This window comes from Mytilus californianus, unplaced genomic scaffold, assembly GCF_021869535.1.
Source record: "Mytilus californianus isolate M0D057914Y unplaced genomic scaffold, xbMytCali1.0.p SCAF_14, whole genome shotgun sequence".
Classification (NCBI taxonomy): Eukaryota; Metazoa; Mollusca; class Bivalvia; order Mytilida; family Mytilidae; genus Mytilus; species Mytilus californianus.
This window is the reverse complement of record NW_026262626.1, coordinates 5559862-5574197: the sequence shown is the minus strand read 5'-3', so window position 1 is coordinate 5574197 and position 14336 is coordinate 5559862. Positions and strand designations below refer to the sequence as shown.

The following is a 14336-nucleotide window of genomic DNA, read 5'->3' as shown; positions in this document are numbered from 1 at the left end:
AGTTTATATCTTAATTAGCACCGGGGCTTTGGGCATCATGGACTGAAGAATTGAAGACTCATGGAACTAAGTGATGGAACTTCCTCTACTGTTTATTTTTTTCTATTTTTTTAGTTTAAATGTCTGTAAATATCATTTTTATGTTTTCTTGCTTTTATCCATGCAATGCGATATTACAGTAGAAGTAGCTTATATCTTATCTAGGTATAGGTCAATGATAAATTATAAAAAAATCGGTAAACAAGGGGGGTGGGGGTCATCCGGCATCTCATCCCGAATTCCTGGATAACAAACGTTGAATCCTAAATTCCCCAAAAAAATAAAACATTCTTTCCCGGATCTAAAGAAATAGATAATCATTAAATCACGATTTCCGGACAAGTGTAAACCATCACGGTAAAGTACGGAATTCCCAAAGAGAATCAGTAAAAAGAGGTATGGGGTATACGTACATGTAAGGCCCGGGGGTCATGTAAATGAGACAGAAACCGCCCAAAGACAAAAATAACCAAAACGCATCTTGAGGATAGAAAATATTCTCCAACAATAGACAGGTGTCTACATTATATGTCAAGTTATAAATCATCCCGAGACTATAAAGTTGTGAATAAATGAAACAGAAACACTCAACAGAAATGAAAATAACGAAAATTATTAAGATATAACATGGGAAAATTAACGACTGACGATCCAGGTTTCTAACTAAGGACATGCCCAGAAATACAGTTTCTTGCATTCAAATTTAATAATTTTTTACACAAAAAGTCATTCATCAAATGAAGGAAATAGACCAAAAGAAATAGTCGAAAAGATAGACAGTAGGTGCAACGGAAGAATTAGCAGTTTTACTCTTCTAATTGATCATATCAAGGATTTGTATATTTAGAGTTACTTAGAGTTGATTTCCAGTACCGGATCCCTAGGGTTCCTCTTCACCAGACTCATAATTTAAGTTATTTCTAATACTATTTTGTCCGTGACTTCCGGATATTTCACTGTACAAATCCTTGATCATACATATATATATATATTATGTGTGTTGGAAATTCCTTTTTGTGATTTGCGAAAAACGAAATAATGTTTCAACTGTTAAATTATATTTAAGGTAGATTATTTAGACTATTTCAATTTCAAACAAATACAGGGGAAAGCGACCATATCCCTTTACCTGCAAATTGAGACTAAATTACAGTGGAACAGTGAAGCAACTGGAGATTGAAAAATGAGATATGCCCTACATGTACATGTATATATGTCATATATCTGAATTGCGCTTTGCATGAAGAGGGAACTAAATTAAGAGCAGCAAACAATTTGAAATTTAAGCAACATATCGAAAAATTGTATGAATAAAAAGGGATGTGCACAGGAACCTCAACTGAATAGCAACCAATCCACAAAAGTAATCAAAAGGCATACATACTGCTTTTTTTCTCTCTAAAAAACGGAGAAAAAAGAAAGACATCACCCCATAAGAAACAAACGAATAAGATAGTCATCTCCGTTCAAAATTCTAAAAAAAACACTTTTAAAATCATACAAAGTGAAAACAGCATATTTTTCAAAGATGTGGATGGTTGGGCGTAAAACATGCTTGGTGACTTATTTTGGTAAGTTTTGTAGCGTATTTGTCAGGAAGTTTTCACATTTTATAACACTATTGCACTGAAACTTTTCAATCCCCTTTTTGGCTTCGCTGATGCACTAAATGTAATTGTACATAAATCAATAACGTAAAACATTTAATTAATAAAAATGCACCATTGATACCGAATTCATGGTGCCAAGTATATATGGCAAAACAAGAATAACAATGGACGAAATGAGATCCTTTTTTAACTGCCGTGTTCTATAGATGCTCAATTTGGATGGCAAAACTCCAAAACATTAAATGTTCACATATTAACCAGAAAATATGGTTGAATAAACATTGCATTCTTATTGCATTCACTAAATTATTAATACTGGCTATATCCACCACTTGTTTTTCGTCTTGTATAACAGCAGTATCCAATTCCAAATATTATTACTAAGCCAGCAGCTAAACCAAAACCGCCACCAAAAGATGGACCGTCAAATTTCCGTCCTGGTTTTATGGTTGTGGTTGGTTTCTTTGGTGTTGTTCCTGTAGAGGCAGCGGGTTTTGTGGAAGGTTGTGTAGTTTCCGTGGGCTTTGATGGCTGTGTAGTATCCCCGGTTTTTGGTGGTTGTGTTGTCTGAGCATTTAATGTTGTCCCTGCTCCTGTTGTCATGGTAACAGGGTTTGATGTCGTTTCTATTGGTACGATAGATGTATCATTGCCACTAGTAACAGAGACAGCAGCTGAAAAAATCAAGGTAAATCTAAAAATAAGGTATGATTGATACATTTACAAAGGACAAAAATGTCAGTATTCACCTCAAAAGCTAACAAAACCTTTAAACAGACTTACTAAGAAGGGATATAGTTACGATACTGTTGTCAGGTCATTAAAGATTGCATATTTTGGCTTTAATATTGATTCACTTATAGGGTCTTTGCATCGGAATTAAACATATTTATTCTAAAACCAGTTGTTGGCATGACACGGGTTATGTTTTTCTCATATATTATATGACGGTATAATACTAAACCCCTAACAGGAGGGATTGTGCCTGATATTCATATGATGAAGACATAATCTTTCAATCAGTTTAATTGAGGTCTGGAGCTGGCATGTCAGTAACTGCTAGTAGTCTGTTGTTATTTATGTATTATTGTCATTTTGTTTATTTTCTTTTGTTTCCTATTCTGACATCGGACTCGGACTTCTCTTGAACTGAGTTTTACTGTGCGTACTGTTGTACGTTTGTTTTTTCTACATTGGCTAGAGGTATAGGGGGAGGGTTGAGATCTCAAAAAACATGTTTAACCCCGCCGCATTTTTGCGCCTGTCCCAAGTCAGGAGCCTCTGGCTTTTGTTAGTCTTGTATCATTTTTAATTTTAGTTTCTTGTGTATAATTTGGAGTTTAGTATGGTGTCCATTATCACTGAACTAGTATACATATTTGTTAAGGGGCCAGCTGAAGGACGCCTCCGGGTGCGGGAGTTTCTCGCTGCATTGAAGACCCATTGGTGGCTTTCGGCTGTTGTCTGATCTATGGTCGGGTTGTTGTCTCTTTGACACATTCCCCATTTCCAATCTCAATTTTATTAAAATCTGATTTTTCCGGCCTATATTTTTTTGAATAAATTGACCAGAAAAATCGGTAAGGGAGTGTTTAACAGTTTCTTCAATAATTTAACATTCTCATAAAAACAGCTTCTCAATCATGTAGCATTATAGTGTTTGTTACTAAATTATTGAGATGTCGACGCCGAGATTACTTCAATAGCCCTTCTACTAAAAGGGAGTATAATAAGATACCAATTAAAACAGTGTTCTCGAAATCTTTTTTAGCCCGGTGGTCATAAAGACTACAAATCTAATGGTTCCAGTGAAAATTTTGTAGTTCAGTATTTGCAGTAACAATTTTCTATCAATTAATTCCACAGGTTTAAATTAAATAAGGCCAATTTGAATAATAATTATATGGTTCCATATCAAGTATTGATATACATCGTACTAAGAAGCTATACTATGTACCAGCAAGCTTAAAAAAGAATAAAACCATCACAAACTTTTAGTCGGACATCAGGACCACCACTGCACTTGGAATTGGTTACCTGTATTTTGGTGGTCAGGATTGACTGGACCATGAGTTTTCGAGAACACGGTATAGAGATGCTCCTATCATATATTTGAATCTGTTTGTATTGGCTTAATTCTTTGAACATATAAATATTTGAGAGGCCCCGACATAACATTTAAAAAGCGGACTATATGGTATGGGTTTTGCTCCGAGTGTTAAAGGCCGTACGCCTACGGTGATCTGTAGTTGCTTACAAACACTTCATATGGATATGGACTGTGGGGGGATAGTTATTTCATTTGGCAATCATACCACATCTACTTATTTTTATTTTGAAGGTTCAACAAATTGAACGCTGTTCAAGTTGAAGCAGAATACTTCGAAATTTTAAATTACAGAGGTTCGATTCTTGCGATTATCAGATGGTACTCAGAATAAAACCTTGTGCGACTCTTGGTGATACTGGATGATACAGGTTTGGAATTATGGGTTAAAAAAAAACAACAGAAAATTAAATTCATACACATGTATTATAAAATGTGTAGAAAATATATTCAACGTTTTTTACGTATGAGCCATTAAAGATTTGCCTTCCTCATTAACTGAAAAAAATAGACGTTTTTTCCACTGCATTTAAGGTCAACTTTTACAACATCACTATATACTTTTATTTTGACTGATATTCAACACTGACATTTCTAGTAACATGAACTGCAACCCATTTTTTCTAGTTTGTTTATTCTTCAAGAAATAAAATATGGAACACCAGTGGTACCCTATGTAACAATGCATTACAAATAATTGCGCTCTTGAATCCACTTGATACCTGCTTACCTGTTGATACTGTAGCTCCATTAACTATTGATATACAGGCGCCTAAAATGACAATACATAAAAGTTGACAGTTGCAATTCATGGTGGATGGTGAAAAGTGTTGTACTTTGTTACTGTCCTCACGGTCATGTGTCATATAAGATGATAACGAAATTTACGTAATCATTCATTTTTCACTTTACTGATAGATAATTTGTTACGTAGAAGATTATGCATTTTAATCTTGTCAATTTATTAAAAGATAACAATTTAACGATAATCAAACTATTTGATTAATAAACTATAGACCGATGCGTTACTAAATTTTCCGTGGTACCAGTGGCGGATCCAGGGGGAGGGGTTCCGGGTGTTGGAACTCCCCCCCTTTTTTTTACGATCAATGTTTTTGAATGGAGACATATGGTTGGAACACCCTTTATCATTGGTTGGACCCCCTCCTTTTAAAAATGGCTGGATGCGCCCCTGGATACAATATTAACGTAAGAACGCCAACATTTAAAACACCAAGCGTTTGCCCATACTCAAGTTAGCAAACAGTAAGATGAACCGCGCCAAACTAATCATGCATAAAACAGAAGACTTGCAACGACATAGAACGTCATTTGGAGTCTGATAACACTCCTTCTCAGCAAAGAATTAAAGACTAAATGCAATAAATTTTCACAATAACAATATAGATATTAATTACTCATAAAGCTTTTGAAACGACAAACATAATATATTATAGACATGCCTATTATATTACAGTGAGTACAGGCACAATAGGACAACACAAGACATACAATAGTTTATACATACACATTTGTCACATTAAAAGGAGTAGTCAAACATAAAAGTATATAGTTTAGCAACTATAAAACTATTAGCACTTAAAATAAGTTAAACTCAAGAAGCTGAATAAACTAAAAAAAAAATAACAAACACGGTGTGGTCAATATCTTCATGCAACACAGGAACATGCTTTACTATTCTATAAGAGATTAGAGTATCTGAAATTACTTATAATGACCTTTGTGTATTAATTAAGTCTGATAAAATCATGTGAAATTTTGTAAGGTGCCAGTGCCATTGTTTTTTCCTCCTTGGATGTAGGCTAGGTATTTTTGCCTTGACTGAAAGCTCTTCGTAATATGTAGAGACATAATCACAATATACAAATCGTAATGCCCTTTCTTGATTTTTTTTTCTATTTTCTTTGTGTCGACAACAGCACAAAAGTGCCAAGACAAGGGACAAAAGTTAAAGTTTAACAATATAAATGTATAAAATAGTAAGTTTGCTTAGTTTACATAGATTTCTACCAATTCTCTTCAAGATATTAAGTTGCTGAACTGCTTTTTTTCACATATGGTTTTAATATGGTTATTAAAATTTACCATCAAATCTATATCTACACTTAAAGCTTGACTGTTTCTCCACAAGACATATAATTATTTCCAATTTTAAAAGAAATACATTTTTTCCGCTGAGTTTTTATCAACTGCAATAGCCTTGGATTAGTCAGGATTTACTTGCATACATTCAATTGAAACCAGTCAATCAAAATATTGCTCTCAGATTTTATAACTGTAGCAAGTTCCTCATATTTTGGAGAATTGAAAGACAAAGTGTTGTCGTCAGCATAGTTGTATAAGTTACCCTTTTTAATAAAGTAGAAGATTAAAAAGTAACGGGCCCAATATTAATCCTCGGTGCACACCTTTTTACATCGCGATGACCGTGAGGGCATTCCGATGTATTGCTATCGCCTAGATTTCCATTACGTAACTTTCGTTTTGGGTTTGTAACCGATCTATAAACATGATAAATACGCGGATATTAACCAGTGCAAAATAACATTCCTTGTCGTTTGTTATTAATACATCTCTTCAATGAATACTGATAACAATATTTTTGTTCAGAACATAAATTAATAATATGAAAATGTTTTGTCGTTAGATATATATATATAAGTAAAAAATCGTTGATATGGTAAAGCATGCGGAAGAATATCTCAAGAACATTTTGCGACAATCCCGGCAAGGATCGGTAACCCTGCATGGAAGATTGTTTTTGCGGGAAAATATGAATGCCTAGTCATATCCAATCTTTTAAAAAAATCGAATTTTTACAGAAGAGTGTCTACCATGCACTTGCACTGCACTATTATTAGAATAGTAGAATAGAATGATATACAAATGGATGAAAATTATATATATATGTAACTGTTATACTGATATAATATATAACAACTACAATATAATAGTTATTACGGTGAGGTTGAATTTCCTGTCATTTATTCATCATCCACGCACGAACTTGTCTCAGAAAAAAAATATCTCTGTACATTTACCTCAGTTTCAGGTATAGAGTTGTGATTTTTTTCTGTGACAAGTGCTTTTGACAATCCACAAGAACTTGCGGTCATCCGATGTTCAGTACTTCAGTACTTTAATTTATATTTGACCTGCTATTAACAATACCTCCTATATTTTTATCTGTTGTTCGGTTGTTATTTATTTAGGCCAATGTAAACTTTTAACATCTGGCATGACTACCCCATCCAAACTTTGATTCATAAGAAGTTAGCTGCTGCAAGTAAAAGGGGCTGGACAAACGTATTGCCTGCCGTAGGGAATTCGAAGGTTTGGAAGGAATAGTCCTGTCGGACCTCAACTTTGGCATGACGTATGCCTTCCACGCAGTTATTAAAAAACACAAAGTACTGCGGAAAGTTGAATCTTGGACTAGATCGTTCTCAACATAGTAACTATGCAAATAACAAAGTTCAATCTAATTAAGATATAGACCTCTGATATCGTTATAATCAACTGTTTAAGTTTTGGATACCTCCATCTCAGACAGGAGACGACACAAAAGAGCTATTGATAATTTCAGTGGACTATTTACCTTACCATTTAATTAAAATATTACTTCGAGCGCAAGCCTAATTGAAGAATAATGCGACATGAATCTTTTAATCATACTACATCCTTTACGGATGCTATCTGCGTGGAATTTGATAATCCAACCACCTATTGCATATGGATGTTCCATTTGGCTGCCGTCAGATTAACAAGCCAACACATACCTCTTGAAACATGGCAATCATTAACTGCAAAACTGATTTTTGATACTAAAATGAGTATCCTTAAATCGACTCTTTTCTTGCATTTAGAATGGGAACCAACAAATGATTTAATTGATAGATTAGGTGCTTATTACCTTTTCATGATTTCTGACTTTGATACGATATAGAAACAAAAAGATGCGATATGATTAATATTGCCAATGTGACAACGATACACCATTGTTTTGGTTTGTTTGTTGTTGTTGTTGCATGCTAAGTAGTGATCTGATGAGTCTAACTTACTTTCTATCTCTCTTTTGCATGTCTTGATAGAAAAACAATTATGACAATTGGTAACCAACGACAGCACTTAGCTGGTTATTGGGACAGACACATAAAGAATATGGTAGGGTTAAACATTTTTGTGCGTATTTTTAAGTGGTGTGATAGTACAACATTAGAACAAACTGTAAAATGCTTCACTCACCAGAAGAAAAAATAAATAACAAAAAGCCAAAAGACACAAAGTACTTATCTAAGAGCACTATCATTTACTAAAAGCTAGTTCAAATCACAATATCAACTATCAAACAGACCAGGCTTCCCATGAATAAGCATACCTCCAACGGAATAATGGTAAAGAGTCATAAGCAGTCTGAAAAAAGGATGTCCATGCACAATGCCAAAATAAATGTATTGGCAGGATCTATAGAACAATAAGAGTTAATAATTAGAAATAAACTGTAAACACAGAGATATGTCTCTCCCTATAAGACAATAGACCATGACTGAGGGTAAGGACCAAATATTCTCCATTGAAATGAAATGTGCTGATGCTTATACAACTGCAATACAATTAGTATTGTCCTACCACAAACGGTTCCTCTTAAACTGACCTAAAAACAAACTGATACATTGTTGACAACGACGACGCCGAAAACAGCATACATATATCTCGCTTTTTGACTCCGTCAAGCCGAGACAAGAAATACAGGTTAAGTTATGTAAAAAGTATTCTTTAACTTATTCGTTTTGTTTCAGAAAAAAAAATAGTTTCCATTTTAAATGGGCTTCAAATATTTAATCTTTTGTAACATTAATAAACAAGTTTTCAAAAAAATCCGTCTAAACATCGTTTTTTATTTTTGTTCTTTGTTTTGTTTTTTTTTTATATCTAAAACTAAGGTATCACTTAAAACATATAACACGCCCTCTCAACCAAACATCCACCTTTTAATTAAAATCCTACAAAATAAAAATGCTTATTAAAGCTGTGTTTATTGCTAAATATTAAGTTGTCTGTATAGCGTTTTGTTGACTTTTTAAATTTTTGTCTTTCAACCATGCATTGTGTTTTATGTCTTATTATGATTGTAAACCTGATAACCGAGGGTCTGAATGGGGGTGGGGGGAGGGGAGGTCTTCTTTTCTTTAATTTTAGGCAATTTTTCTCTATTCGTTATTGTTTTGGTCCATTATCCACCATTCTTTATATCATAGCACCCCGTTTTTCTCATATCTTGTTTTTTTATATAAAAATAAGGAGATGTGGTATGATTGCCGATGAGACAACTATACACCAAAGATCAAATGAAGTGGATGTAAGCAATTATAGGCAACAGTACGACCTTCAACAATGAGAAGAACCTATACCGTATGGTCGGCTATAAAAGGCCTCGACATGAAAAATATGAAACAATTCAATTGAGAAAACAAACGGCCTAATTTATAACAAAACAGTTTACGAAAAACAAATATGACAGACATGAACCAACGACAACCACACTGAACTACAGGCTCCTGACTTGGGACAGGCACATAAAGAATGTGGCGGGGTTAAACATGCCCATTATTTTCTATTTCGTTCCGTTTATCCTCTATTCTGTAAAAGACACACACCAGACCCTCATTAATCACTTTCATTTTGTACATGCATTCATGCTTTACATAAACGAATTTAAATTTCGACTATCAACCTATGTCTATTAATTAGTATTCACTTCATTCATCTGTTCTTATATGTATTTTTTAATGTTTTAAAGAACCTTTGTATGTTGTTAATATAATAATTATGAATAAAAATAAGGAGATGTGGTATGATTGCCAATAAAACAACTATGCACCAAAGTTCAAACGAAGTTGATGTCAGAAGTTATAGGAAACCATACAGCCTTCAACAATGAGAAAAAACTTAAGGTAAAGTATGATATAAAAGGTACAAGCTAGCAATTAGAAAAAAAGAGAAGACAGTCCGTTTTTATATTGAATTTTGTATCGAAATAAAAAATCTAATAATACATCCCAGATCTATTTTACAATTTCAATCTTTCAGAAAGTTTATTGAAGCTGTTGAGTCTAAATTTGATAAAGTTTCATATGGATGCCGACGACGATAAAGAAAAACAAGAAGTATCGACAAAAATGTTGCTATAACACCAGCCAGAATACCGATTCCAAAGGATAACCCATTAAATCCAGAACCATCGCCCGACGAATGACCATGTGTCGTTGTTGGATTACTCGATGTAGATGGTACAGTAATTGTTGTTTTATCTGGAACAGTTGACGGATTCGACGTTTCTGGAACAGCCGACGGATTTGATGTTTTGGGAGCACCTGACGTCCTAACGGCTGTTGTAATAGACGAGTGGTTCGGATTTTCTGTCGTATCAGTTATGTAAGGTATATTGGTTGAGTTTCCTTGTGTGGTACCTTCGGATGAATCGGAAGATGCGCCATAAGATGACACTGTTATTCCATGTGTTGCAACTTGGGTTGACTGAGTGGAAGTGTCATTTGATATATCAACGTCAGCTATAGTTGGACCATATGATGAAGAATCAGTAACTGTAATAATCCCTAAAAAAAACGTAGAAGAGATATAAAGCCCAAACATAAAAAGCAAATATTTTATCACATTATAATGCTTAACTTTATTATTTTGAAAGTATATTAGATATTGTTCAAAGGGAAATAATCCTTACATATTACTTGATTGTCTCCCCTATTAAGTTTTCTCTCTAATGTACATGCACTGACTATTCGTTGCTCTATAATGTTGTATTGTATTATTTTATTGTCATAAAAAAATTATTGTAATCATTGTATGAAATTTTTTCACATTCAGATCCAAAAATCATTTCTAGAAAGCTATCACTTACGTTAAAATCATTTAAAGATTGGCTTGTTGATAATAAATTGGTTCTACATTTATGAAAGACTGGGAGTATTTTATTAGGACCAAAAAGAAAACTTCAAAATGTTAATGAAAGTGATTTTTCTGTTGAATGATATACTATTGAAATTGAGAGTAAATCAAACGTGAAATATTTAGGTATCATGTTGGACAAATTTTAATCTGGTGAACAGGTTGTTGATAATATAATAAAGAAGGCCAATCAGCGGCTTAAATTTCATATAGATATATTAAAGAATGTTTGTATCAACAATCTAGAAAAAAAAAATTGTGTACTACATTAATACAATGCCATCTTGATTACGCATGTGCTTGTTGGTATGAAGGTTTATCCAAGAAACTTACAAACAAGCTTCAGGTTAATAAAAAATAAAGTTATAAGGCTTATACTACATCTTCCTCAGAGAAAACGAATAAATGTAAATGAATTTGAAAAATTGGGATTATCGAATGTTTGTAACAGAGTGAAACAACTTCGTCTGAATCATGTTTTCAATGTTTTTCACGACAAATGTCCAGAATATTTAAAAAATGGTTTTTCAAGAACTTCCTCGAATAGGAATACTAGAACACTGCTTACAGTTTTTATGTTCCAAATGTCAAATGTGTAGAATCTTCTTCTTTATTTTTAAGTCGCAGTAAGAACTGGAATGCTTTGCCAGATCATGTAAAAGGTATTCATGTGAATTCAAAAATTAAATTTAAGTTTGAAGTAAACAAAACACCTAATGAGTAAACTCAGATCAATGTCAGATGCAGATTTCATATTTTATTAGATTGCTTTTTATACGAATGTTTTTAAGCTGTGGTTCCTAGATACTATATATTGCTGTAAAATTGAATTATAAATTATTTCATTATCAAGACTATAAGGACCCCATATGAAAAAAAATCTAAGTTGTTTAAAGTCACAACCGTTGCTATATTTTAAGGTTGTATTTAGCTAAGTTTCTAAAACTTATTATGTATTTGTATATATTGCCTTTACCTGAATGAATACTATTGTTATTAATGAAAGAAACATAGGCATCTAGAATCTTTGAATTGTATATCTAATAAGACAGACTGTCAAATGGTATAATGTGTGATATTTGTTGCTGACCATGTGCTTAAATGTAATGGTTACACCCCGCCTACAATGTATCCGGTTCAGTTGAATTTATTTAGTATTTATATAGATAGTATAAATATCTAGTATATATAAAGTTCCTGGATTCATTTTAGGTAGACTGGATCATATAGACAATCATTATCTATGACACGTACTACAAACATATGAGTTGATACATGTTCTTTAATTTTTATCTGTGTCTCGTTCATCTTTTTATTGGAGGGGGTACATATAGGTACTTCATAGATAGAAGATGTGGTATGAGTGCCAATGAGACAACTCTCCATCCAAGTCACAATTTGTAAAAGTAAAACATTATAGGTCAAAGTACGGCCTTCAACACGGAGCCTTGGCTCACACCGAACAGCAAGCTATAAAAGGGACCGAAAAATGACTAGTGTAAAACCATTCAAACAGGAAAACCATCGGTCTAATCTATATAAAAAAAACTATGCCTGTTTTCCACCAATTTGATTTATCAATAAAATATTTGAAACTGCACCTAAATCATGACATCATTAGGACTTTTTATAATGGCACTTTTAATGAGGTTTTAACAAATGCAACTCTTTTTCCCCTTGTCAATACCATACAACATTGCATGCATTGTCTTTGTAGCGTGCTAATATCTATTAGTAAAAATCTGTTTGTCAGATGTGTAAAATCAGTTAGACTGTTAGATAAAAAAAAAACCAGTTATGATGATTCAAGCCTTTTTAAACTAATTTTGTTTTTGTTTGTTCTTATGGTGTGCTGTTAAACCACTGTGCCAGGTTAGGGGGATGGACTCCCGCAAACATGTTTAACCACATTCTGTATGTGCCTATCCCAAGTCGAGAGCCTGTAATTCAATGGTTGTAGTTTGTTTCTGTATATCATATTTGCTTTTCGTTTATTGTTTTGTAAATTGATCGGGCTGATAGTTTTCTCGTTTTAATTGTTTTACATTCATCATTTCGGAGCCTTTTATAGATTGCTATGTAGTATGGGGTTTGTTCATTGTCGAAGGCCGTAGAGTGACCTATAATTGCTAACTTCAACGTCATTTGGTCACTGGTAGAAAGTTGTCTCATTGGCAATTATTCCAGTCTTCTAATTCTATACGGCAGGCAAATTTGAATATATTTTATGTTTTAAATGTCCGAGGAACCTTTTAAAGAATATGTACAAAACTGGTTTTTGGAAAAAGAAAAATGACAATCAATAAACAATGAATGAAGTCCTCACAACCCAAACTGAATTACATTTTAAATGACTTACCTGAAAAATAGATCGACAAGATGACTTTTAAAATATTCATCTTCATTGCTGCGTGTAGATATATTTTATCTACATTTCAAAATTACAATACTGGACTTTGTGATGTTCATTGACTTTAGATTATTTATATACTTATTGATAATTAACGTAATATTTAACAGATATGAGCTAAGTATCACAAATAATGGCGTAAGAGTGGATTGAAAAGTTGAGGGGGCAAACTTCTGAAAGTGACAAGTAAACAAAACCATCTATAGCCTATTAGTCTAGTAGTTAGTCAGTTTCATCTATCATTTTCTTTTTTTTTAAATATATTTTTGCCAAGAAGTCGGGACCCCGTGCCCACACCCACTCCCGGTTCCAACGCCCCTGGTGAATGTTAAGACATGACTATTAACAACGGAAGTGTATACATTGTTAATTTCCATATTTAAAAAGTTCAGAAACATGTCCATGTATAAAATAGTAACAGAACAAGATATCAACTGTTAAAATGATACGATTTTTAAAAGTATTTTGAAATCATAATATAAAAAAAATTGCTAGTCACTATATTTTGGTATATGAGGTCTGTACTTCTTTTAACAACGGAAAACTATGGACATTAATTGTAAAGTATACGGTAACGGAAACATACTCAAAGAGAGGCGGAAGAAACCAAAGGGATATTCAAACTTATAAGTGGGTGAAAAATAGACAACGCTTTGACAAAAAAAAAAAAGACAAATGACCAATAGACAACAGTATACAAAACACAACATAGAAACTAAAGGTTGAACAACTCGAACCCCAACAAAAACTGGGGGTGATAAACGTCTATTTCTGGTAGAAGTTTTTATTTCATTATTGTTTATCTGAGAAATTTATAAAAAAAACTCATATACGTTTAGATATGACTCATTGCTTTTTCTTTAAAGCAATCTCCTTTTGAACAAGGAAAATGTTGCATGAAAAACAGAAAGTACCATATATAGACCAAATAGTTATAATGAGTGTACACAACCATGTTAAAAAGTTTATTCCAAAGCATATGGCAAGACTACGATTCATGTAATCAGAATGGTAGGAAATACCATCAGAAAACATTACTTCAAATTAACCTGGTACTAATGCACAAGTCCTTTTATATATTGGTTCCAGTATGGACAGACCACCTGGAACGCAGAATAATATGGAAGGATGAATTTATAGAAATGAGAGTCATACTAAAAATAGACAAAGATCGACGCTTTAA

At 33.1% G+C, this 14336-nt stretch overlaps 2 protein-coding genes across 2 annotated transcripts; both read right to left on the bottom strand.

The window, feature by feature from the left end:
- Positions 1-1725: 1725 nt before the first annotated feature.
- Positions 1726-4599, bottom strand: LOC127724093 (peritrophin-55-like). The gene is made up of 2 exons (XM_052230954.1): positions 4487-4599; positions 1726-2323 (listed from the first exon to the last, which is right to left on the bottom strand). The coding sequence occupies exons 1-2, from the start codon at positions 4566-4568 to the stop codon at positions 1959-1961; spliced, it is 447 nt and encodes a 148-aa protein (XP_052086914.1). The 5' UTR covers positions 4569-4599; the 3' UTR covers positions 1726-1958.
- Positions 4600-9845: 5246 nt separating this feature from the next.
- LOC127724091 (uncharacterized) lies at positions 9846-13188 on the bottom strand. Its single transcript, XM_052230952.1, has 2 exons — positions 13103-13188; positions 9846-10394 (listed from the first exon to the last, which is right to left on the bottom strand). Exons 1-2 carry the CDS (start codon positions 13146-13148, stop codon positions 9856-9858), a joined length of 585 nt encoding a protein of 194 aa, XP_052086912.1. The 5' UTR covers positions 13149-13188; the 3' UTR covers positions 9846-9855.
- Positions 13189-14336: the final 1148 nt, after the last annotated feature.

Bases quoted from the DNA above. Each gene is read 5' to 3' on its own strand.
- LOC127724091 (XM_052230952.1), bottom strand. From the start codon at position 13,148: ATGAAGATGAATATTTTAAAAGTCATCTTGTCGATCTATTTTTCAG. The intron at 10,395-13,102 runs GTAAGTCATTTA...CGTTTTTTTTAG, and splicing joins CTTGTCGATCTATTTTTCAG to GGATTATTACAGTTACTGAT.
- LOC127724093 (XM_052230954.1), bottom strand. From the start codon at position 4,568: ATGAATTGCAACTGTCAACTTTTATGTATTGTCATTTTAGGCGCCTGT. The intron at 2,324-4,486 runs GTAAGCAGGTAT...TGATTTTTTCAG, and splicing joins TGGAGCTACAGTATCAACAG to CTGCTGTCTCTGTTACTAGT.